This window comes from Triturus cristatus, chromosome 1_2, assembly GCF_964204655.1.
Source record: "Triturus cristatus chromosome 1_2, aTriCri1.1, whole genome shotgun sequence".
Classification (NCBI taxonomy): domain Eukaryota; kingdom Metazoa; phylum Chordata; class Amphibia; order Caudata; family Salamandridae; genus Triturus; species Triturus cristatus.
In genome coordinates this window covers 999,407,459-999,435,061 of record NC_140580.1, presented here as the reverse complement: position 1 = coordinate 999,435,061, position 27,603 = coordinate 999,407,459, and the positions used below count along the sequence as shown (strand labels likewise).

The window sequence follows — 27,603 nt, the reverse complement described above, 5'->3', positions numbered from 1 at the left end:
ATGAGGTCCTGCGTGTGGTTACGCGTGTCGCGCTGTTGCCGGAAGCGAGGAGATGCTTGCTGAATGTGTGGGAGCCAAATGACTATTCCGTCCCGCAGACGCGGTGGGTGACTCTGGGATACATGATAGCTAAGCGTGACATTGCTCAATTGTGGGGATCCCAGAGGCCCCCGGCGGTGTTGGCCTGGCAAGAACATATGGATTGGTGTATGTTTCATGAAAAGGTGGTGTATGTGGCGAGGGGTAAGCCTGGGGCGTGGGTGAAAATCTGGGGCCCCTGGAACGCCTACCGCGGGGGTATTTGTGAGCCGCCACTGCTACCGGCTGCCTCGCCAGCTCCGTCTCCCTAGCTGACCCCCCTCCCTCAGCCGTGGGCACGCGGTTCCCCAGTCCCTGATCTACTCCCATTCCCCTCTTCAGAGTTTTGCTGCTGGTTGGGATCCCCCACTTACGGAGCACGTGCCGTCACTTTGGATTGCGGGTTGCCTTGCGGGTGTGGTTCTTTGTGTTGTTTTGTTTTGACAAAAGGAAACCGTATTGTGGGCTTGGAGTTATGCGGCCTGCGCTATTGATGTCTCCTGCTGTACTAATCTGCACCGCCAAGAGACTCTAACTGTATGTATGTAATATGTTTTTTGTCACTCTAGCGGCCGGCCGGGTGGTTGTAGGCCCATACCTGTAACTTTTTCAAACTGCAATAAACAGTTTCAAAAAAAAAAAAAAAAAAAAAAAAAAAGAAATGGGCACTGTGTCATCATTCATCCATTAATCCCACGTCCACTGCTCAGCAATATCTGATTGTAAGTCATGGGCAGTCTGACAAATCTCTGTACATGGGAAGTCTGACAGATCCCTGTACATAGCTAAATAAACATTTCACACATGTTGCCAGACACTGCAAGCTAAGACTAATGCAAGTACATAACTTCACCGGAACACACAAGAATACTCCCCCACAGTAAATCTTGATATACACCTGGATATAGCAAACTAGTAGATTTAATGGAAATATAAAAGTTTAAATAGTTATTACTATCTACTCTGTGTACAATAAATATCCAAACATATCCTGCGCTACCTTAGCCTATCTAATACTTAAAACTACCTTAACTTAGCTTAGCTTAACCTACACAATTAGTACGACATTGTAAACATCAACCCCCATACCCCTTCAGTCACATTTTTACACAAGACAATAGAAGCAACACCTAAACATCAATTACCTACACATGAAACCTAAACAATCATATATTTTTGGGGTATTTAAAAAAAAAAGATATTTCTTTGTTTTTTTTAACACATATAAAACACATCAACCCCACAACTTCTAACCAACCCAAAGTAGCCCTACCCAAAAGAAACTGCCTACCCCTAAAATAAAACTAAAACCACTATCACTACATTACACTAAAACTACTCTTACCTAAACTAACCTATAAATACCTATCAAAAATGTTTGCCAGTCAAGCAGGATGAACGACAGAAGGGGTCCCTTTCTGCTAGGTAACGCCTCTTCATGGTCCTGTATGATTTTGCAATCAAAAATGTAGTGGGAGCACACCTTACACTTGTTGAAGTTGTGCAGCTCATCGGGGTCATGGTGTCTGTTAAAACAATGAGGATATTTTTCACTAATACACTGACTAGGAACAGGTATCAACATCATGAAATCTCATAATTAACATTACATCTAAGGGGCCAATTCCGATGTCGGGCGGACTCAGGTCCGTCCGACATCGGTCAGGAGCCGTAACCGCCCGACCTGCTGTCGACGGTTACGGCCCTTCAAGTACGATGCGACCGAACAGGGTTCGGTCGCACTCGTATACTTCACAATGCAAGCACGCATTCCGAGCGGAATGCATGCTTGCATTCTGAAAAGCAGGGGTGCAGTTCATCCCTGCACCCTGTGGCCGGCACCCCAAGGTGCCTGCCACCGGGTGCAGGGATCCACAGAGGGGGGCCTCTGCATTCTGCATGCTGCCATTCTGCAGCCACGCACCCATGGGGGCCCTACTGGGGCCCCCGAAGACAGTTTCCGACTGTCTTTTTGTGCCGGAAAGACTGGCACAAAAAGGCAGTGAAAAACTGCCATCGTGCTCCCTCGGTCGTAAAGAGGCGGCCGGGGGAGTACTGAGTCCGGACGGTGGACGGGCTCTCCGAGCCTGTCGTCAGCCATCCGTAAATCCGAGTCGGATTCCTTTCTGACTGAGCCCATCGGAATGGGTCGGTCGGGAAGGAATCAGAATGGCCGACACGCTCCGATTCGATCGGAAGGGTTCCGACGATCGTTCGGAGCCCTTCCGGCTGAAATCGGAATCGGTCCAAAAGTGTACTTTCATCCTGCTGCTTTGAGTGGCTTTACACATACCTCTACCTCCCATATCTGATGTTGCTAGGCCTAATTGAAAAGGAAACCCAATTGTTAGACTGTGCAATTGCAACACCATTGGCAGGTCTAATTATGACCATATCAGTACAGAGTATGCTTGTAAACATACAATCTAGGTGCCCACTGAATGGTACACATTTCCAACTTCACTGTTTAGTATTGAATCTTTGGCATCCTGCAATGGCCTTTATGGCATAGGCATTGAACACATTCAGAAGTGTCATGTCTTGACAACACCGGTCTTGCCTCATAGCAGTCAGTAATTGATAAGGAAAGGAGCCACATTGCTACCTATACAGATCAATTGACAGCTATGACACGAAACAACGGATGCTGGAAAAATACACAAATTCATACAGAGGAATATGATCCTTACCTTATTTGACCTTTACAAACTCAACGGTGGACCATGCCACCACTGAATTCATGATCCCAATCTCATGGCATGAGCAAATGATGCGCATACTGTAGCATTAAATCACTGGAGCCTGATCCATTTCCATCCAGGATGCCCAGCGAATTAATGAATGAATCATTAAATAATATTCCAGAGATAAGTTCCATTTCTCTTTGCATTTTATTCCAAAAAGTACTCCATATTTTTTGCAGTATTTTTCATTAATGCTTTACAGGTTCAAGAGTGCCGGCTGGCTTTGCTCATTAGACACGTAGAGGTGCAACATTCCTCATGATTTAAAGTACAGATGGTAATACCAATGCGTTTCGGGTCTTCACTAGCCCTTCGTCAGGGGTACCTCTACAGAGCCGGCCGGCACTCATTGAACCTGTATAGCATTAATGAAAAATCGTATTTAATGATTCTTTAAAAAAATCTTATTTAATGATTCATTCATTCATTTGCTGTGCATCCTGGATGGAACCGGATCAGGTTCCAGTGATTTAAGGTATACTCGTGCGTATGGACGGAGCGCTGCACCAGGATGGCACGCTTAAACATTGCCTAGATCATCTTTAAAAAGGACTGAAGAAACTTACATTGGTGTGCACTCTACCATATAAAGTGAAACATACTGTAGCATTCACACCCACATCATTATTTAGGGGAGAGAATGTGACCTAATGGCTAGGGCGGTCGACCCCGGAGATGGGGTGCCGTGTTCGAGTCTCTGCAGGTAAGCCAACATTCTGTGATTCTGGGCAAATCACTTAATCTTCCAAGTGCCTAACAAAAATGAATGTGTCTATCTGTAATGTAACTGGTGCACCTGTAAAGCTCTCTGATACCTTAGGTTCTAGTTCGCACTATATAAAAACATCCACTACTACATACATATTGCATTGTCTGACACTGGCATCGTGACGCCCCTCTCAAATAACTTCTATGTTGTCCTTCCCGGGTAGGCAAAGTGTTCTCCACTACAGTAGACAGACGCTGATAGACATGCAATATGTCACCATAACTTGCCATGCCCAATTCTCTCCTTCCAAAAGTTCAGTTGTGAGAAGGATACACAGTGAATCTGGCAATTCCCACATCATCTGGCATCACACCCACTCCTTGCATTACATAAATAGCTCAGATGAAGGCACTCCACCAGTGAAGTTTGGATTGCTAAAGTTCAGATTCCGTGTATGTGGGTGGTCCAGCTACAAATCATAACAAGTTAAGCACATCATTTAATTTATTACACATATTTGATAAGCAACAACAGCACAATACATATGCAGGGCTATTGGCTATGTAGCCTTTCAGGTTGTAAGTGTTCAGATGACAAATTTGACATTCCTGAATGATCACATTAATGAGGCTGGCTGAATCAAACATATATGTGAAAGTCTTACACATGCACATGATGCCCATTTAGCACAACCACATGCTAAGCAGATTCACTACCTCAATACACAATGGTGGCTGACTTGGATGATGCTGTGCACCTACACAATTGACATAGCCAACTTAGTAAAGTGATGGTATCCTCTGAAAAGTAGACACCAGTAAATGAGTAAGCTACATACATTTCAATTCATGCATACTGGTCCACTAAGTAACTTGTGTACAGTACCTGTCAGTTCTGCATGTTATTGTACACTTAGGTTCCATGCATCCCTAAGCAGATTACAACATATTACATTCAGAGGTGAGCTAAGCAATATAAGCCATGGCTGGCCTCATTGATGATAGAGAACTCAGGGGAGATATGCCAAGGAGTATCATTGGCCCATCACTATGGGGCTTTTTTACAAGGCTCTAGCGCAGTCACTGCATATATTTTGACGTTGTTAGAAGTGAAATGCCAGCAATGCAAGGCCCTCTTAAATAAGCCCATTTATGTATGACATAGGTCCTGTGATGCACCATCATAACTGAACATGACAAATGCTTGCTGAGAAATTAACACCTTTGAAGCTCATCTGCATTAGGCCTGGGCAGTAAATTCCGTTCTGCTCGCGGAATGTGGGTAATTTCGCGTTCCGCGGAGAACGCGGAATTGCCAAAAATTCCGCGATACACAGCTTCGCGGAATGTTTTGCTTGTTCGCTCTTTCAAAATGCGTTTTTGCAAGATATTTCCTCCCGAGCAGGCAAACAGCGTTCGCGAACAGAAAAAAAGCATCCCGAACAGGCGTAACAAGCAATTCCGCGTATTCGCGGAACTTTTGTGTGCTTGCGGAGATTTTTTACCATTTCCCGGAGCTTTGCGTAGCGCGACTATGAAAATTCCGCCCACCCCTAATCTGCATGACCTGTCATGCCATCACATGAGTTGTCTGGACAATCTATGTCAATGTACATCAACTCCATGCTTACTTGGGACTCATCTCTGTCACCTACGGTAATAGTGACCACAGTGTGGGCCACACTGTGTCACAAAAGGTGCACATATTGTGCCAGCACTTTAGGCATGGCATTGGCCCCTTTTGCATTGGGGCATGACTGATTAGCACAAAACATTCTTGTGAGGCATACTTAATGGTTCCAAAAACATCAATGGGTAAATGAGAAACATTATGTGTACTTACATTTTAGTCCCCCAACTTTGATGCCCACGTACTGCTGGAGGTCGGACTCCCTGCCAACCACATCTGCCCAATGATGCTTTAATTCTAGGGTGTCACGGTCAATGCCATGGATGCGCTGAATATGTTGCTGGATGTTATCCAACCTCTGCTTTCTCACCTTGACAGGGTAGCCCTGGATCACAAGGTCCCTAAGTGCTATCATATTTGGGAAGTAATGGCAGACCAGCCACAGGAATGTCCCCAACTCCTGCGAATTCATAGGCCGACTACGTCTCTGCCACGGCATGATCACACCCATAAACAACAAGCCTACCACTACAAAAACCCAGGAAAACACCCTAATACAGCTATAGCAAGTGTAAAAGACAAACACCCAAATTTTTAAAGGACACTAAACAACAATATACAACAGAAACACACAAAATAGGAATTAATGCACACAACAGGAAGAGCAGACACAGTGCTCAAACTCCTCAATCTCCAAAACCACTCTCCAGCACAATCACAACATCACCACTCCCAAGTACAGACAGTACAGACAGTAAAACTGTGACTATGAAAGTGAAAGTAACTTTACAGTTCCTGGTTTGCAGCATGCCAGATCCATTACATCACTTCACTACATCCATTACTTCACTTCCTGGGTGGATGCGGCACGCTTTCAGCCTATGCGTGTTTTTTTTTATGCTAATGTGCATTGTAACGATTTCACTACAGGCATAACAATGGAAAAAAACGCTAACGTTATGCTGTGTTTTAAAATTATTTGATGCTGCCAAAATTAGTGTGTGTGAAGTGTGTGAAGTGTATTTTTTAAAATTGTATATTTGTCATTGAGTCACCATTAATATTCTCTGCCTGCTCCCCCTACGGACCGCATTGCCTGCATTTAAAAGTTTGCCAATACCACTCACCATTTGGGTGTTTGCATTCCTTTTACGATCCCGATCCTGATCGCCATTTTGAGAGTAGGGCTGAGACGCCCAAGACGTTCCGGGGCTGCGCTCTAGTTGTCACGAGCACCGCCTGGCAAATAGTATTTAGGGGCCAGTTGGTCGGCAGGCGGCCAATAGACTGACCGCTGCGCTAACGTTACGCTGTGTTTTAAAATTATTTGATGCTGCCAAAATTGGTGTGTGTGAAGTGTGTGAAGTGTATTTTTTAAAATTGTATATTTGTCATTGAGTCACCATTAATATTCTCTGCCTGCTCCCCCTACGGACCGCATTGCCTGCATTTAAAAGTTTGCCAATACCACTCACCATTTGGGTGTTTGCATTCCTTTTACGATCCCGATCCTGATCGCCATTTTGAGAGTAGGGCTGAGACGCCCAAGACGTTCCGGGGCTGCGCTCTAGTTGTCACGAGCACCGCCTGGCAAATAGTATTTAGGGGCCAGTTGGTCGGCAGGCGGCCAATAGACTGACCGCTGCGCTAACGTTACGCTGTGTTTTAAAATTATTTGATGCTGCCAAAATTGGTGTGTGTGAAGTGTGTGAAGTTTATTTTTTAAAATTGTATATTTGTCATTGAGTCACCATTAATATTCTCTGCCTGCTCCCCCTACGGACCGCATTGCCTGCATTTAAAAGTTTGCCAATACCACTCACCATTTGGGTGTTTGCATTCCTTTTACGATCCCGATCCTGATCGCCATTTTGAGAGTAGGGCTGAGACGCCCAAGACGTTCCGGGGCTGCGCTCTAGTTGTCACGAGCACCGCCTACCACACGCTATTTAGAGGCCAATATGGTTGCGCGCAGCGTACCCGCGCAGCGTCGCGCCGGAGGTGCGCCAGAGGTAAGCCCGTTTGCGCCCGTTCGCGCACGGAACGCGACGGTCGCGGAAAACGCTGCCCCTCTGTCCACGGGTCTGTTATCCTATTCCCGTGAGGAACTTCTAAAATTAAACCCAAGCTCCACTACTCTATCTCCACCTCAGCTACACAACAGTAGTAGATGCCCTGAAACACTGTCTTGTGGCCTACTAAATGTTAGATCGCTGTGTAAACACCATGAGGAAATTGTGCTCCTTGTCGAGTCCGAACATATTGACATACTCTTTATGACCGAGACCTGGACCAGAGCAGATAGTTCAGTGGATCAGGCCCTGGCCTGCCCCCCAGGATATAAAATAAAACATAATCCCCGGGTGGGAGCCAGGGAAGGTGGAGTTGGCATTATCTTTAGAGACACCTTATGTCTCTCTCAGATTGCGGTCAAGGCCATCTCGGGCTATGAACTACTAGGTTTCTCTCTAAACAGTCAGGGAGGAGCTTTATACTCTGGATTGTTGTGTTATAGATCTCCGGCTGGCTCCTTATCAGAGGTAACAAGGCTCATCGACCTGATCCATGATTTATCCAACTCCCATACCAGATTCTTGGTATTGGGAGATTTTAATCTTTGGCCAGATGGTCCTTTGGATTCTGCCTTTAAAGATCTGGAGCAGGCCTGTAGCAATGTACAGCTAAAACAGCTAGTTACTCTGCCGACCCATTCAAAAGGTCACATTTTAGATATGATTTTCGCGGATACAGAGAATGTAGCTCTTCGGGACATTCTACCTCAATGTTGGACAGACCATGCATTGGTTCATTTTATCCTCTCTCTTCCTGCAGACTCCTTGATGAGAGGTAGCCTAGGCATTACTAGGGTGGGTAGACAATGGTCTAAACTCGTGAAACAGTCCACCCTACCAGCCTTGCTTCCGTTGGGTTTTTCACTAGGAGACAGCGTAGACGCAAGCTATGAGGTGCTTAGTCAGCGAATCGTGACTTCATTAGACTCATTAGCTCCTTTGCGTAAAATCAGAGATAGATCTACTCGTGCTATGCCTTGGTTCTCAGAGGAACTGCTTCAATCTAAACTCCAGTGTAAAAGGACGGAGCGCGCTTGGAGGAAACAGTATCGGGAATCAGATAGAGCCTGCTACAAGCGAACTTTGGCAACTTATAAAGCGCAGATTAGATGCGCCAAAGCTAAATTTCTAGAAGATTCCCTACTGTCGGCGGCAAACAAATCCCAGGCGTTGTTCAAAATTGTTAAAGATCTTTCACGCCCCACCTGCACTGCTAATGATGTCCCTGTATCCCAGTCTCTATGCGACTCACTGGCTCAGGCCTTTGAGGAGAAGATTGCTACCATCTTGAGCAATCTTGATACTTCATCAAGCTCCGGCACTCAGCCTCTGCTCACTCCCATTTTAACTTCGGATACGGAGGGTGATGCAGGCTTAGCTCGCCTTAACTGTTTTCCGGTACCATCTTTTGAGGAGTTTAGTGCATTGGCTGATAGCGTCTCTTCCGGCTCTCCCCTTGACCCACTTCCTCATAAATTTTGGAAGCTATTCCGGGCAGAACTCTTCTTGCCATTATTTGCGACCTGTTGTCAATCCCTCAGGTCTGCGCAAGTACCGAATTGCTGGAAGTTGGCAGTGGTGTCTCCTCTTCTCAAGAAGGAAACCTTGGACCCTTCCTGCCCTGCCAATTATAGGCCCATCTCCCTCCTACCTTTTCCAATCAAAATCTTGGAGAAATGGGCCACAAAACATCTTTCCGGCTATCTGGAGAGCAACGCCTGTTTGGACGTTGCTCAATTTGGATTTAGACCAGCCCACGGGACAGAGTCAGCATTGGTGACTGTGCTTGACGACCTCAGGACGCGTGCCGACCAAGGTCGGGCAGCCTTTTTAGTGCTGCTCGATATGTCGGCCGCGTTCGATACGGTCAGCCATGTGATCTTACTCAGGAGGCTGAGGGAAGTGGGGGTGACTGGCTTGGCCCTTGATTGGCTGACGTCCTACCTGGACAATAGACACCAGGCAGTGGCCCTGCCTCCGTTTAAATCATCTATCAGAAGCGTTGGCCAGGGTGTACCTCAAGGGTCAGCCATCAGCCCTATACTCTTCAATCTCTACCTCCGCCCCCTGATCAAGCTGATAAAAACCTTCGGCATTGCAGTCACCAATTATGCGGATGACACCCAACTTATCTTCTCGTTCGAAGGTAAGGAGGCGGTGTCACAAGAGATTTTCCATCGCTGCATGACTTCTACGGCAGACTGGCTGCGTCGCAATTCTTTGCAATTTAATAGTTCAAAAACCGAGGTTCTTCACTGTTCAACTGACCGCACCCCTAGGCCTCTTCCATCGAACTTTTGGCTGCCATCCTTCCAGGGTACCAGCCCTTCAGCAGACTGCGTGCGGAACTTGGGAGTATATTTTGGCTCCAACCTTCAACTGGATGTTTCTGTGAACAAAACAGTGGCTACGTGCATGGCTTTGCTTCGCACGTTAAGGAAAATCCTACCTTTACTCCCTGCGCAGGCAAGACCAGAGGTAGTGTGGGGTACCATCTTAAGTAGGCTTGACTACTGTAATGCACTACTTCTGGGAGCCCCGGTGACTCTGGTGGGTAAACTGCAACGTGTACAGAACTTGGCGGCTAAACTGGCTCTGTCACGTCGGCGCGTGGATTCTTCCACTACTGCGCTCAGGGACCTTCATTGGTTGGCTGTCCCTCAGCGGATCGAATTCAAGGCCCTCTGCATGGTATTTAGACCTCTTCATGATCAAGGTCCCATTCCTCTACGGAATATGTTCTCATGGTATGTCCCACCTAGGTCTCTCCGCTCGGCTACGGCTCGCTTGGTGGTAGTCCCAAAAATCCTAAGGACTCGATTGGGAGGCCGGTCTTTCCGCTACACAGCAGCAACTCTGTGGAACTCACTGCCGTGGGTAGTGAGGAGTATGGAAGCTCTCCCCTCCTTTAAGAAAGCCCTGAAAACTCATCTTTTCCCAAGAGTGGCGTAATTTTGTTACGCAGTGGATCGTTTCGCTTTGTGCAGGTTCCTCTTAGTTTCATCAACAGTCTAAGCGCCAGGATGCCCGCAGGGTGACAGTCATTGCGCTATACAAGTATATCTATACATACATACATACATACATTGTGCGTCTGTGGGAGAGTGTAATTTTTACAGACCATGGGTGTGGAGTAGAGCAACCTGCCCCCAGATACATCAAGGCTGCGGAAGCGTGATTTGAGGACTCCGAATGTCCTGGTGTGAAATGTTTTTGTGTGGTGGTTTTGCACAAATACTTTACACATTGCCTTCAAGTTAAACATGACTGCTTTGTGCAAGCTACCAGGGGGTGAGCACAGGTAATTTGGGGTTTGTTTGTGCCTTACCCTGACTAGGATTCTAGTTGCTGCTTGCTACTTGACCAAGGCTCATAGCAAAGTCAACCAGGAACCCATTTTCTAGCAAACTCCACCCCCCTGCACTCAACCAGGTGTCCAGTTTTTAGAAAAGTCTGTGTTTGGTAGGTTTCCATGGCTGCTGGCCTACCCTGGGCCCAGATGCCACAGATTTAAATGCTAAGTAAAGATCTTGCGATATCTGTTTCATTTTGAGGCATTGTGTCATGTGATAGGCCCACCCACACAAAAGAACTTCCACTTTTACAACCAGTAATGTGGAAACACGCATTAGTGAATCATTTGCTATTATCTATTGAATTTTTTTCTCCATTTATGACTACCAAATGCTGTCACTGTGAAAAAGAGCACATTTTGCAAAATGACATGCATTAACTGTATCCCATAAAATTTGTTCACATTGAAAGCTGTGCTGAACCAATGTAAGAAAAATAAAGTCGGTGACATGACAATTGCATCCCAATGAGCAACCCAAGGTGCTCTTTTTTCAAGAACACAACAAAAAAGTCTATGGTCAAGTCATGAGGTGAGCTCACATTTACTACCATGTAGCCGGCTGACGGTATCCCCATGGATTAAGGTGTGCCATGTCAACTTCAAAGTAAAGTCTGTCTAACAATAGTGCACCACGAGTCCCAGGGAACCTATTGTACAAGACTGTGGTATGATAGTTCCATATATGAGTAGAAGATGTTTGTCACTACCCGCATGCCATTTTGTTTCACCAATTGTTAAAAGCATCCTAAGACACCACCACTTGGCACGTAATAGTCTCCCACTCAAAGCAATGTAGGAAATAGAATTATTTGTGATATTTTTTTATTTTTGATGTTTGATTATTTTTGATTAGTGATTCAAGGTCACACACTTTTTTTTAAGCGGACACTCTATGCATGGCAATGGTTTTAAAGATGTGGTGGTATGCATGTGAGATGTACTATTACACTATTTGGGTGTCATCACAAGTAATGGATTATTTGACCCTGGGTGTCACGCATATCACTATGCCCGGCTCTACTATTTTAACCATTGAGCTCACCTGTACTCATGTGAGAAACTACATGAGCATCTACAAAAATTTGTAACAATTTTTTTTATTTTTTTCAGGAATATTTCCTTGACTTTCCTGGCCCTGAGGAAGCCTGGAATCATTGTAGGCTGAAAAGTGTTTACAGAGATTGGTTGAAGGAGTCCAATAAATCTATGAACAATAGACTAGGGCACAGTTAGAAGAAATAGCAGGCCTGTGGCCTTACTTCTCCATCCTGAGAAGGATTACATTCAGGTGGATTGGGTATCAAAAGCTTTCGAACAATCACCTTACCCTTGTGGAAAAACACAGGAATCCACAAGGAAATTGATGGAATAATATTTTGTTTGCTTTGAATATTTTGTATATTTGTTGTTGTTTTCTGAGCAATGAGTTGGAACAACACAGACTCTGTTCTCCATATGGGTGATAATCCACCAATACTTTACAAATGTTTTGAAAAGACTGATGTCCAGTGACAATTTATGGTGTTATTGTTGAAGAGTAAATAAATCCAATTGATCCCCTCTTTTTTCCATTGCCAAACTACTTGAGCATCCGACCTGAAGATGAAGACAGGGCCTGAAGCCCATATACTCATGGCCAATAAATCGGCAAAGCACCATATGCCAAGGAAAAAACTTTTCAAAATCAGAGCAAGCTGAACAAGCTTGAAGCAGGAGACCTGGAACCTATATATAAACTAAGATTAAACAATCCAGAGGTAAGAATTGCCACCAAAGCAATGTTTATGCCCAATGAGCGAGAAGTTATTGGATTCAAGCACCACGTACTAGAAGTCAAACTCTAGGTGGATCAGGAAAGATCACCACTCAAGGCAGTTTCCTTGGCCAAAAGAGTTCATGATTCATACAGATCCATTCAGAAGAAAAGTAATTTGTATATGGAATGAAAGACAACACTGAGAATGCTAATGTTTGGAAGCCTTCTCAGGCATCACTGAGACAGGGAAATAACTGGAATACGAAGGCATTCCTTGATTTTACTTTGTGGCTCTAGGATCATTCAGTTGCACTTTAGGTGGTGTGGTTATTCTTCTTTCACTTACCATGAATATTCAAAGTGAAGTGAGTGGTAGGATATCAGCCCTTTATACATACCGGTAGATGTCAACCAGTAGAGATTGTCGTTTCCGAGCCAGAACTCCGTCATCTGGCTCCCAAACCCCCTTTTGTATGTGTTCCAGTCACGGAAGAAATCCACTGAGCCATCCCATCGTCTCTGGAACACCTGCATAGAAATAAGGCAAGATTATTCATTTATTCTATGTTTATTATGACAAAAAGCAGTTTCCAGATAGACTACTACAATGCCCTTTACATGGGTCTTGCACATGTCCTAGGAAGATGGCTCCAAAGAATTCAAAATAAGGCAGCAAGGTTGGTCTTAGGAGTTCTGACATTTAGTTTGGCTGTGCCTACTCTGGAAAGTCTCATTTGGCTTCCAATTAGGAAAATATTTCTTTGACTTATAAAATTGTTTTCAGTGTGGCACCAGAAACGCCTGAATTGGTATGTTGGCTTTATGTATGCTTGTGAGCTACGTCTGATTTTTCCTTGTTTTAGGAAAGCTAGATTAGGTGGAAGAGCTTTATCCATTTTGGTTCCTGCTTTATGGAATTATCTTCAATTGGATTTGAAAATGTCAACCATCTTAGATCTTTTAGGAAGGAAAACTTAAAACACATCTTTATCTGCAACAAGACTCATTGCTCCATATTTCCATCTTAGTTGTGATGTTATCTTCCTGATGTTATTCCCCATAGTTCTATAAAACCTGTTGGGTGAGCTGTCACACTCAATAAAAACTAGCAGCCTCATGCATCAAGCCAAAATCCAGTCGGTAAAATACCGATTCGCTAATAGCTCCCGGTATTGAGTTAAAAATACCCAATCCCAATGCATCAACCCATAAGCAAAAATCGCTATTTAAGGAATCCTTAAATAGCGATTACTTAAATAGCGATAGCATTTAAGGAATCCCAAATTGAGATTCCTTAATTTAAGGAATCTCAATTTGGGATTCCTTAAATGCAATGCATGAAAGTTAAAAAATTAGCGAATTCGCTAATAGGGGGAGCAAATTACCATGAAGATGAACTGCATTTTAATTTGCTAAAAGTTTGAAAAATGCACTTTTGTGCATTTTTCAAAGTTTCATGTTGCGCACACACATGCCCTTAGAGCATGTGTGTGTGCAACATATATGCACATATCAATTTCAGGGGTGCAATAGGGTGTCATTTTGACACCCTTGCACCCTTGAAATTGCATGAGCAATTTGCGAGAACCTACTGGTACTCGCTATTTGCTCATGCAATCTCCAATTCATTCCTATGGGCCTGGAGGCCCATAGGAATGATTGGGATGGCATTCCTTAATTGCTACTCGCAATTTGCTAGTAGCAATTAAGGAAAGTTAAGGAATCGCTATTTGAATAGCGATTCCTACATGCATAGCCTTTTGCTATTCCTTATTAGCGAATCCTTATTTTTCGCTAATAAGGAATCGCAAATGCCAATGTTGATGCATATGCCCCAAAATAACACGGCATCCCTTCTAGCAAAGTTACCGAGAATAGAAAGGTTACACACTGATTGGTGCCAAGTCAGTTAGGACAAAATCGTCTTCACACATTCTTAAATTTATGGTGGAATCACCCAACTTAACAGATATCTATGGCCTTTTGCAATTTAGAAGGGAAGCCTTGCCATGCACTGCAGAAATAATAAAGAGAATAGTTGCTACCAGTTATGGTTTTTATCATTATCAAGTACAACGGAGGTCTAGAATAAAGCATTTTTTAAATGTATCCCATAAAATTTGTTCACATTGAAAGCTGTGCTAAAACCAATGTAAGAAAAATAAAGTGCTAATTTCGTACCTCAGACATTCTTTAATCTTTTCAATTTTAATAAATTATCTATAGTTGTAGATTTAGGTCAATAACCGCTCTGTCCAGTGCCAGACTAGGAACCAGAAGCAGCCCTGGCCAAAATATTCAAAGCAGCCAAGTTCCCTTCGCATTTTTGCATCTCTCTCTCTTTTATTTCTTCTTCCGTCCCTGAAGCATACCTGTGCCTGCTGTAATTACCTAGGGGAGCTTTAGAAAGTAGCGGAAATACCAGTAATAGCCTCCTGTCTTAAAAACTGACATTTAAAGGCTTCAGTCCACAAGGAAAAATGCCCGGTGGAAAAACAAGCAGTCTGGGTCTCCATTTGTTTGCTAGGGATTAAGGGCCACATTAGGATGCCGCCCGCCACCCTAGTGGTGGTGGGACCAGCCGCCAGCAGTGCAGTGGTCCCACACCACTAATTAGGATGCAACCGCCACCCTGGCTGTCGTATTCCGTATTGTTAACTTTGCGGCGGGTGCTGCTGTGAGCAGCACCAGCCGCAATGCTAAAAATACATGTTGTGCATTGCCATGCACAACGTGGCAGGCACCACGCGGTGCCTGCCACCTTGAGCATGGCAATGAGGGGGGATTCATAGGTACCCCCCAAGTGCCGCCCCCACCCCCTGGGGGCATGCAACGGGCCCCCTCAGCAATTCCCGCCAGCATTTCCATGGCGGGGAAGCCGCCATGGAAAGGCCTTCACATCACACCATCCTAATATGGCACCGCCACCATATTAGGGGCCAATTCCACCTGCTGGGGGAAAAGCAGCGGACACACTTTGCGTCCGCCGTGAAACCCTCGCCATTGTAATATGGCGGGGGTTTCACTCATTACAATGTCATGCCGGTCTCCACCGCCGGCTCGGCGGTGGCGAACGTCACGACATTCTAATGAGCTCCTAAGTGAAGTCCATATGCCAAGTCCTAAAGTTACATCATGAGATGTTTAGTAAACATTTATCATGTAGTGTCCAGATCATCAGATCAAAATATTAGGTCTATAATTAAACAGTACTTCTCCTGGGATATCTTTGCTACTTTCTTGTAGATAGCAAATATTACGTTTCCTTTCCAAGAAGCGGGAATAATTCTGCATTGGAAATGAAAAGACAAAATAGGATGATATTGTTATCTACTCCTTAGATGTTATTTGGATAATGGAAAATGAGACACCGTCTAGACAGTGAGAATTTGGGAATTTCAAAGCTTTGAGTCTATTTGTTTGCTGTTTTATTGGAGTTTTTTTTCACTTTTTCTAATCTAATTGCTTTGAAATGTGTGTGATTTCTATTGACACTATTCTTCGTTTCTGAGTACAGTTTTAAAATATATGACAGATGGATTTTTATCACGTATGAGGACAGTCCCTGTTTTCTTTTTGCAGTCCCATCAGTTTTATAATACACTGAAAAGATTCTCTATGGTTTTTATTACTTGCCAATATTGAGCTTCTTTCATGTGGGTCTTGCAACCATGCAGGCATGTACCCCGGTTGCCTCCCACAGAGACTAGATCTGCTCCGTTCTCTACTATATTGTAAAGCAATTGCAGCATGTCATGTAGAAGACATCCTTATTTTTGGTACTGCAACAATTTCTGGTATATCTCTGCATTCCTCTCACAAAGGCCTCAGCCATGGGAGGACTCTTTTTTATGGTATGCCCCTCGTTTACAATGGTAAGCCTGGAAAGAGTGGACATCTTTGGGTCCAAAAGCATTTTTGAAAAAAACTCCATGTGCCTTACTATCCGCGAGTCCTATTGAAATTGCCAAACTTTCTTAGGCAATGAAACACGATGACGATGCGATGACACGCAGCTCCTCTTCCCCTTCAAAACCCTTACGACGGAAACAAAGAACTCTTTCTCAGCAGGCATGAAGGCTGTAGGACAGTGGATGTCCTCCAACTACCTACAATGCAATGTCAGTAAAACAGAGATTATGTTGTTTGGAGAAGCCAAGGTACTGTGGTCCCCCGACTGGTGGCCTTCTGATCTGGGCATGGTCCCTGAACCTAAGCAGGTCGTCAAAAATCTTGGGGTACGTCTTGATCAGGATTTAGTATTAAAACAGCATACTCACTACATTGCAGGCGTATGTTTTCATACTATTGGCCTGCTGCGTAAGGTTTTCCCTTTGTTGCCGGACTCCCTCAGAAGGACCTTGGTGCAGGCTCTTGTTCTGAGTCGGCTTGATTATTGTAATGGCCTGCTCCTCTCAGCGAATGAGGGAGTGTTGGCCAAATTACAGGTTATTCAAAACACAGCGGCTCGACTGGTCTTTAATGCCCCACCAAGAACAGCTTCAAAGCCTCTTTTAGAAAAGTTGCATTGGCTGTCAATCCGTCAACGGACTAAGTTTAAAATATGCTGCCTGATTCACAAAAGCATAAATGGGCAAGGTCCCCTTTACCTGGAAAATAAATTTATTCCTTATACCCCTACCAGGACCCTTAGATCCAGTAATGGTCATTTGCTGATAGTGCCTCGTGCCAAGTAGGCTAGACATGGTGGCAAAGCATTATCAGTGGTGGGACCTACATTGTGGAACAGTCTCCCGCTAACTCTAAGACTATGTCCCGAACATCTGAAATTTAGGAAACAACTCAAAACTCTTTTGTTTAAAAATGAAATTTAGTCCAGCCCTCCCTTGTTTGGTATTGATCAGCTGAAAACCCAACCCAAAGCGCAGAGATACTCCATTGGAGTCGATTCTAGCGCTATATAAACCCGCAAATAAATAAACATGTAAACCTCTCCTTACTGAGGTCTTTACATGTGTTAGTAATGACACATTCGTTAAACTTCTTACATCACCCTGATAAATGTTTAGCTACACACTAGTGGGAAGTACTCCACTACACTGAAGAAACACACCAGTAGGCCAGGAGATAACTTCCTCCTTACCCTCACATATTTAGACTCAGTGTTAGGATCAGTTATCAGTAGGCTATCTTCATTTAGTTACATAGTAAACCAAAAAAGGCATTTGATGAAATGTTAGCAGGTCACCTTCATATTTGGAGCAAACATATCTGTGATAGTTGACACTGCTTCTGTAGGGCACCTTTTCTTATATTTGTGTGCATCAAGTTCAAGTTCAAGTTCAGGTTCACCTTTGACACATAGGTAGTGTATCTCTCGAATTGGCTGGGTGCCTGCAACAAAGTCTAACTCCTTAAGTGTATGAAGTGGATTTCCTAGACAATGCTTCTGTGACTTCATGATATCAGATTTTAAGAGCTACCTTTGCAGCCTTCATTTGATTGGGGCATATGTTACATCTGTGTCTCATGTGCTGCATTTTGTCATTTTAACCACTCATTATCTTTTGTTTCTGACAGATGCCCTTTTTAAAACTCCTTTTTAATGCTCCCGTCACCATGTAGTAGGTAGCTTAATTGTTTAATTTTTGCCTTTATTGATTTACACTGTTTCTGAAAACTGGAAGGAAAGGAGCTCTTTCTTACGTGTATCAATCCAAGTTACCCTTTTGTTTCTAGCAGTTCACTTCATCAAATGTTCATCAGTGGTGTTAAATGAAAACTAAATTGATGATGCAAATAAATAAATCAGATTATACACTGAAGCCTGCATGAGTTTGACCAATGAATCAAATTATAAGTGGTAAACATTTTTAGACCAACAATTCCCACTTCATATAAATAAGAAACAATTATTTGAAGTTTCAATGTTAGAGAGTTGGGGTTACCACTTACTTCTGACCTGATAATGATTTAACCTACAGATTCAAAGGTCAAATGTTAGAGCTCTGTCTGCCATCTGTAGTTGCCTCGACTATCTCCTTCCTTTCTGCCATTCATCTAACATCAGTTTAAGGGAGGTCAACCAAGTCAAAATCAAAGATCTATGATTAGTTGTATTTGAATTCCTCAGCTTTGAGTAAAGGCAAGCATAATATTCATCTAAGTTACTTACATCTGCCTATTGATATGCAGCTGTGGATATACATTAACCTCCCCAACTATAAGATTCAGGATACACAAAGTGAATATTTTCTATCCTTCCATAGTGTTAACAAAATTAGTATTTTCAGGTCAGACCAATCGTAGAGCGGGGCCTTGCGTCAGCTCCCTTCAGCCATTGCTTGGCGGCAGTGTCTGCCACATTATGATCAGACCAGTGGAGCATTTCTCTCTCACCATCATGTTACTGGTTATTAGGTATACATGGTTATTAGGGGTAGCTGGTTATTAGATACGGCTGACAGGACTATGCTTGAACGAAGAAGCTATCTTGAAAAATAGAGGTCCCACACCAAAATCATCACAACCCGCATGATAAACCAATACTTACTAAAAGCATGATCCAAATAAGTCTGCAATTGTACTAGAATAATATTCATATCTTACATTTGAATAAAATCCAGTTTTGCAAGAAACAAATATTATACTACATATAAGGAGAAAACTAATTATTTTGTTGAAAAGTATACCTTACAATTATTGTAATGTACTAAATATTGTGGATGATAATTAAAGAAAACGTTTTGTTTGTTGTGTTGCGTCTGTTGAATTTTCAGGGAGACAATCGGCTGTTTACATTTTTAAGTTGGCTATTCAAATTTAGGACTAAAAATCAGAATTACTCCTCATAAACAAAGACTACTGTGGGGTATGACCAAATGTACATTAAGCCTTGAGAAAGGGTAGGAGTGGCGGTAATGCTCTTCAGTGTCACTCACAGTCAAACACTGGGGTCACATGTGAAATCAATAGGAACAAAATTGCAAAGACCATCACAAAACATCCACTCTAAAAACACAAAAATATAAGCAAAACGACAAATATTTGTACTGCTTTTTAATCCATCCCAAAAACAATGGAACTGATGCATATATTCCATCACCACTGACATCCCAAAGGCTGAAAAGTACTCACAGGGTTAGTGATTTTTTATCTGATCCCTGCCTTACGCCACCACAGCAAAGAAAGTGAATCATTCAACTTTTGATAGTGCACATGTGCCCTCACACAATAAAAAGTAATGGATGAATGCAGATTTCACTGGTTCTGTTTTAATTTCACAAAGGGTTTGAAGCAGCTCTCTCAAAATGAGCAGTGTCATAGGTGTCAATGTTATTAATCAGCACTGGGTGTTTGACTGCCCTCAGGATGATAACACTTTACTTAGTTTAAGATCTACCATCTTACAATACATTACCTATCACCATAAGCTGTGGGAGGAGAGGTAAGTAGTTCTTAGAATGGCAAATAATTTAATTATACTTCTTTCTGTAGTCATTTGGGCACTGTCTCGATGCATTATAGAGATGACTATTTTGGGTTAACAAATTTTTTGACTTTTTGCCAACCTACCAAGATACAATAAACAACTAATTTCTCACCATTGTATTTGTATAGCGCTTGGGATGGTGAAAGTTTATCTGATTTCATACCTGAGATGAAAGCTGGCCTCCCAAGCATTACAGTAGTTTTGACGGTGGAAATGTTTTAGTACTTTCCACTCTCTGGATATCAAAGTCCCTAGCTTAGTGTGGAGGATTGTGTTGAAAGCTGATTATAGGAAACAAAAGCCAGGTAGCCAAAAGGATGTTGTGGTAAAAAACAATCTATAATATCGGATATCTATTGTAATGATAGACTTTTTAAGGTTAGGGATTTGCAAAAAGTGTAATATGTGCTGGGATTGGTGGGGGAGTATTTGACAATATAGATAAGGTACAGGGCAGACGCCATAATAGACATCTGAAGGAGGAATGGGAGTCTGTTCATCATACCTTGCATTATCCCCCCCCTCTCCCCCGGGCCACTGTTTGTACCCCTTGTTGTGCAGAGCATTATGCAGTATAAGGAGACCAATAAAATACATGGAGCTCTATTTCATTCTACAAGTATGATGATGCAGATGTCTTCATCATCACAAATATTTAAATTCCGAGGACTGTGCCATTCAAGTTATAGGAAGAAGGGTTAACCTTTAACAAATCCAATATAAGCAGTCACACTCAGAGGTCAATGTTATCAATGAGCTGACTGTAGGAAGGTGGAATCTGACTCCATGGTTGCCCCCACTTTTTTCCTGGTGTTTTGCTGGTTTTTGACTAGTCTGACTGGGATCCTGCTAATCAGGACCCCAGTTTATCTGCTTTCTCCTTAAATTGATTCCATGTTCTTTAGGTACACTCCAGATTGGATTCTGGGGTACCCTTATCAGTCCCTAGTATATGGTACACTATGTACCCAGGGCATAGGTACCCCAGAGGCCTCCCAGGGGCTGCAGCATGTATTGTGCCACCACTGAGAGACCATTCAAAATGACATCACAGGTCTGCTACTACAGCCTGGGTAAGGAGGTGCATGTACCCCTTACTTAGATATAGGGTTCTCGAGGTCTCTGAGGTCGATCTGCTCTCTCAGCAATTCTGAGACCAGTATCCCTTGTGGGGACAGTGCAACCAGAACCGCTGTGCACGTGTACATTTGCAGCAGCATATGCTTTTTGGCGATCCCTGAGGCTGTGCTTTGGGCTACGTGTAGTCCGGACCCTGAGCAGTATTTCCACCAAAGATTTCCGGCCTGCACTCCACGAGTGTTCCGTGGGCTGGTACTTTGTTATTCAGCTCGAGGACCCTTTGCGATCCCTGGTCCGTTGGCCTGTGGGTCCCTGTGAAGGTAACTTTGACTTTCCTTGGGCTTTCCTGGTTGCTCCAGACGTGGCCTGACTCTCCTAAGCTTGGAGAGTCCCCAGGACCTTGCTGGTCCTCACCGAAGCTTATTTCCACTGCCCGCATGGCTTGCAGTTGCCAAGGCTTGTTGGTGTTCAATCCAGACACTGACCCCCCAGCACTCGACATCCTTCGTGGGACAGCTCACCTCCAGACTTTGGTCATCGTTGGCAACGTCTCCTGGTCCCCGTGGCTGCAGAGTCAAGCATCGCATCATCTCACCTGAAGCACCCGACATCGGTGGGTATTCGTCTATATTGCCCCTGGTCACCCTGAAGGGATCCAGACTCTGTCCCCTCTGCTTCCAGGTTCTTTTCATCTCCGATCCAGGCTTGGCTCACACCGGACACTTTTCATCTTCCTGGCAGCAGCACTTTTTCGCAGCACGCCATTGAAAACGACAAGGGTTTCACGACACCACTTGACCCCTATGCACCCGGCTCCTCTGGGATAGGTAACGTGGGTATCTTGGTACTCACAAGGGTGGTGGCCTTAGAACCTTCTATGATCCAAACGGTTTGCTTGAAGTCTTCTCTGAAGTGTCCTTAATCTTTAATTTTCCAACCACAGCTTTCCCATAGAGTTGTACGGAGCCAGCGTCCGTGTTCACACACTGCACCCATCCTCCGTGGGTCCCCTGTGTCACTACCTTGGGTGGTTCCCAGAGATTCTACGTGCTCTAGGCACTGTGTCTAGTGAAGTCGGGGTTGTTATACCACTTTCTTAGTATATGGTTCGGTCTCCCCCTGGAGCCCGCTGTGTATTGTGCTATTTACTGTCGTTCTATTGATTTACTATTGTGTGCTTTGTGCTCTAATCTCATAAAGAGATTAGTAGAGATGGTTTAGTAATAAATACAGATTTTTTATAATAACACTTGTGTGGTTCTCCTTTCATTTAATCATTCATGAGGTTATGATCTGGTAAAACAAGCTGCTTTAGATTCCTTTGAGACTTAGCCTGAAGGCTGCTCTCCATAGCTACCACTAGAATAGCTTTCAATAAAGGTTTTCATTAACCTAATCATCAATAAAGGTCGTTTAGACTGGTGTAAGGTGCCCACTGTAACTAGTGGACAGCATATTCCAAGCCAACTTCTCACAATGACGTTCAAATACAAAATAAAATGTAATGCTTGGTCTCAGTGGAGATCAAAGTTAATAGAAGAATCTGAAAACTCTGTACTAGGATACGATAGAAGAAAGAATAGATAAAGACCAAAAGCAAGTCCCTATGTGAATGTCCCACCATCTGGTAATAAGAATAGTATGCTTCCATCAACAAAATAAGAGCTGACAGCAGTGAGTATGATGTGATGTCAGACTCTAAGACTTGACTATGAGCGGTGCAGAAAACAGTCCACCCCCACTCCTCCACAGTGGTACCGATATTGGGGTACTTGGAACAAGGAGGGTGGGGAAGATCAGGCCCAATATTAGTTGGAACCTGAGAATCAACCAGTGAATGAGGAATTACTGGGGAAACAGTAATTCCAAATTAAATTTCCCCAGTAATTCTCCTTTTTCCGCAGACTTTCAGCAGCTGAAAGCTCCTTGTGAAAGTAAAGAGATATGCTGTGTTCCAGCAGCAGGGCTCGTAATTTCTATGGGGCTCTCAATAAGGAGGCCACTCATAATGAGGGTCTAAGTATCTGAAACATCTCTGTCCTTTTCTCACATACTTACAATCCATCCTCCTCCATCAGTGTCCATGTCACAGAGTACAGTCAAAGCTTTACACCCTTCAGGATAGATAGTGTACCAGCCACTCATAATTGTTCCTCTTTCCTGTAGCTCCTTGCAGTTCTTTGGCCCTGGAAAGAGCAGGAATGCATTTCCACATCAAATTCCATGTCAAGGTTGGATACCATTTGTACTGTTCTAATCATGCAGAAGACATCCTGTTTATCCATTTTATATTTAAGATCGAAGGATTGTACACTCAGTATTATAAACAATTTACTTTTGTTATTGTAAATCTATGTCCAATGCATATAATTGAATACAAAATCCTTATAGATCTTTGATTGTACCTCTCTTAGGGCCATATGTAGGTGGGCTAATACCAGTCGGTAACGGCAGAAAATCGGTAAATTTTCCGTTACCGACCGGTATTTAGCCCTTTGAGATGTAGGAGGCATGATTTAAGGATTCGGTAATTTACCGAATCGGTAAGGGATCGGTAAAATACTGAATCGGTAAAATACAGATTCGGTAAATTACCAAATCCTTAAATCAAATGTAGGGAGCACTCAAGTGAGTGAATTTCAGTAGTAAGGATTCGGTATTTATCACCAACTACAGGTTGATGATAAATAACGAATACCTTTCAAAAAGCTATATTTGGCTGATTTAAAAGTGCCATGTGGCAGACATACATGCCCTTAGGGCATGTATGTGCGCCACATGTGCACACATGCACGAATCAGGGGTGCAACGGGGTATCAATGTGACACCCTGCCACCCATGAATATGCTTCCCCTATTACCGATTCGGTATTTACCGAATCGGTAATAGTAAATGGCTTCCCATTCATTCCTATGGACCTCCAGGCCCATAGGAATGAATGGGAAGGGATGCATTATTACCGAATTGGTAAATACCTATTCATAAATACCGATATTTACCGAATCGGTAATAATTACCGATTGTTTACCTACATACTATTTACTGATTCAAAAATACCGAATCGGTAAAATTCGGTATTTATGAATCGGTAAATATAATTTATCTACATATGGCCCCTAGGGCCATATGTAGGTGGGCTAATACCGGCCAGTAACGGCCGAAAATCGGTAAATTTTCCGTTACCGACCGGTATTTAGCCCTTTGAGATGTAGGAGGCATGATTTAAGGATTCGGTAATTTACCGAATCGGTAAGGGATCGGTAAAATACCGAATCGGTAAAATACAGATTCGGTAAATTACCGAATCCTTAAATCATATGTAGGGAGCACTCAAGTGAGTGAATTTCAGTAGTAAGGATTCGTTATTTATCACCAACTACAGGTTGATGATAAATAACGAATACCTTTCAAAAAGCTATATTTGGCTGATTTAAAAGTGCCATGTGGCAGACATACATGCCCTTAGGGCATGTATGTGCGCCACATGTGCACACATGCACAAATCAGGGGTGCAACAGGGTGTCAATGTGACACCCTGCCACCCATGAATATGCTTCCCCTATTACCGATTCGGTATTTACCGAATCGGTAATAGTAAATGGCTTCCCATTCATTCCTATGGGCCTCCAGGCCCATAGGAATGAATAAGAAGGGATGCATTATTACCGAATCGGTAAATACCTATTCATAAATACCGATATTTAACGAATCGGTAATAATTACCGATTGTTTACCTACATACTATTTACCGATTCATAAATACCGAATCGGTAAAATTCGGTATTTATGAATCGGTAAATATAATTTATCTACATATGGCCCCTAGTCTTAAATCTGCCCAAAAGCAATTCCAAACACTTGAAATCATTGTGCATAAAAAGTCAATATTTGTATTTTATGTTGCATTTTGAAATAATGCGTTATACCTAAATTTAGGTCATCTGGCTTCAAAGGAAGTGGCTGTGACTCTGCTTTTAACAATGATTTGGTTTCATCTTATATTGCTGTTTTGCACCAATGCTCTATTACAACAATTCACCTAGTATTGATTGCCTGTGCTTCATTATGAATTTGTGTATAGAATCAATTTTTTTCTTTCAAATCATGTAATTATGTGTTTTAATGTTAAATTGTACTGAACTGGTTTTATGTGTTTTTATGGAAGGTTTACCCCGAAATAAGCTATTTGAAAGGACTAGTCAGTGTTGGTGCATAGACCGTAGAACTCACAGTAAAAGCAGACATTTCTTCTCATTGCACCATGCATCATAAACACATTTTTTATGCATCTAGTTTCTAATTCTAGGTCCAGCCTAGGCCCGAGTTTTACCTGCTGGCTTCCGTAGCAGTTTGTACTTTTCTCCTGTGCAGGCTGTGACATTAGCTTAACTCAGGACGGTGCTCGTAGAGGTGTTCTGATGGGTGGACCTGAGTGGTAGTACCCATTCTCAGCAGTGGCACTTGGAAGCCATCTTTGTTGGCTACAGCAGGCATCCTGGGATGTAATTTGCAACCTCAAGGCCGACTCACTTGCAATGGGGTCTTTTGGGTTTGAATGCCTCTTAGGGCTTCTTGTATCCATGGCGAGGAGTTCTTCAGCAGGGGAAGCACCAATCTTTCAGCCCATTGCAATATGCTAGGTGACACATTTAGGTGCCGATTACGATCCGGCAAAAACCGGGTACGAACCGTCGGTCGGAGCGTTTTCTCCGTCCGACTCGTACCCGGTCGTAAAACTTCACAAACATGGAATTACGATTCGCACGGAAACACCATTTCCGTACGAATCGTAAAAAACACCGACCGACGAAAATATACATACGAATGTGCTCCGGGAATGCTGCGACGTGACGTCGGGACGCTGTCAGGCAGCGTTTCACGACCCAGGAACCACGATTCGAACCGACAGCAGTCCGGACGGCAATATTTTCACGGCACCAAAAAAGTGCCGGAAAAGCGAAGTACGTCGCGAAACAACCAGAGTAGGTGGCCCGGTACGCGCCGTACACCCCCCCCAGCCCCCGTACGTAAGCGCCGACCCCCCCAGCCCCCGTACGTACGCGCCGACCCCCCCCAGCCCCCGTACGTTCGAGTCGTACCCCCCCAGCCCCCGTACGTTCGAGTCGTACCCCCCCGTGATGTACACCCGTGTACGTGTCGAACCCCCGTGTATGTACACCCGTGTACGTGTCGAACCCCCCGTGTATGTACACCCGTGTACGTGTCGAACCCCCGTGTATGTACACCCGTGTACGTTCGAGTCGTACCCCCACCAGTCGTACGCGCTGGGGGTACGCACCGTACATACACCGGTGGGGGTACGACTCGAAAGTACACGGGTGTACATACACGGGGGGTTCGACACGTACGCGGGTGTACATACACGGGGGGGTTCGACACGTACACGGGTGTACATACACGGGGGGTTCGACACGTACACGGGTGTACATACACGGGGGGTCGGCGCATACGTACGGGGGCTGGGGGGGGTCGGCACGTACGTACGGGGGCTGGGGGGGTCAGCGCGTATGCGGGCACATGTCTCCATGGTTGCTATGGGAGTTCGGTGCGGACGGTGTTTTTTCCATACGGTTGTAACATCGGACGCACGGGATGGATCGTAATTCCTCGGTCGGACTTCACTTTTCACATTTGTACGGTAAATCGTCCGTGGACGTGTCGGACACATTTTCCGACCCGAGGACGTGTGGGGAATACTTCCCAATGCGATTCGTATGGACTTTTTACCATGCGAATCGTAATTGGCAGTTTGTACGGCACTTGTGCGATTCGTACGGTAAAAAGACCGGATACGAGTCGTACGGGGAATTTTTTTACCGGATCGTGATCGGCACCTTAGTTGTTCCGGTTCACGTTCAGTTTTGGTGCTGCTCAAAATAGAAACTGTACAGAGTAACCGGGGGGGGGGCGTGAGGGGGAGGGAGGGGCATCCCTTCATGAAATAGGTCTCTCCTGACTTCACGCTTTGGAAAAGTCAGATTTCTCTTGGTGTTCATCTTAGTGGGTGCATGCTGGACTTCTCCTGGATAGTCGCTCCTCCTGCAGGGGTAGGTACACTTCTCACTCTAAGAAGACAGGCACGCTTGCTTTTGAATAACCCTCAAACAGACCTACAGTTCCTCCGGCACTTGGGAATAGAAGAAAGTGGGGTGATTCGGTCCCACTTTTATTTCACTGACAGCGGATGTGGATCCACTCTTTAAGACTTCAGAACCGGTGAGGACTGGTTCTTTTTTAAATGTCATTTTCAGTTTGCTCTGCAGAGACAGTCTTTAGAGGAAGTGATGGCAATCATAGCCAGAAGCAATGGGGAAGGCTCTAAATAAGAGTATCGAAAACAAGCGCTCAGTGAAGTGTGAGGTTTCTGCACTTGCTTTTCATGATCAAAAAGTCATCAGAGACAGACATAAGGGCAGGTCTGCCTTAAAATGTCCTCATCTTGTATAACAGAAACTGCAGTCTCTCACTCACTCCTACCATCTACCAAATGGCAATGCACACGAAGAACTAATCAGTGGCTCATTGCTAACAAGGTCCTCATTGCATTTGTATGGGAATCCATGTCTCCATCCTTTTCTTCAGTGGCTGGGTCTCAAGTATTCAGCCAAAGGAATGCCTGCAATTCACTTCCACTGACTGGTGAAGCTGTCCTAGTTCTCCATTTTGTGACATGGTAAACCACTTACATTGAAAATTGATCACAGTG

The 27,603-nt window shown here is 44.0% G+C and overlaps 1 protein-coding gene across 2 annotated transcripts in view; it reads right to left on the bottom strand.

Annotated features, from left to right (window-relative positions):
• Positions 1-27,603, bottom strand: part of LOC146868566 (ficolin-1-like) — a 292,230-nt gene that overhangs the window by 120,354 nt on the left and 144,273 nt on the right. For both annotated transcript variants that reach the window (XM_085611321.1, XM_085611331.1), the window contains 2 exons: positions 22,935-23,062; positions 12,742-12,871 (listed from right to left, as the gene is read on the bottom strand). In XM_085611321.1, coding sequence (XP_085467447.1) covers positions 12,742-12,871; positions 22,935-23,062 — 258 coding nt within the window. The remainder of the gene's footprint in view (positions 1-12,741; positions 12,872-22,934; positions 23,063-27,603) is intronic.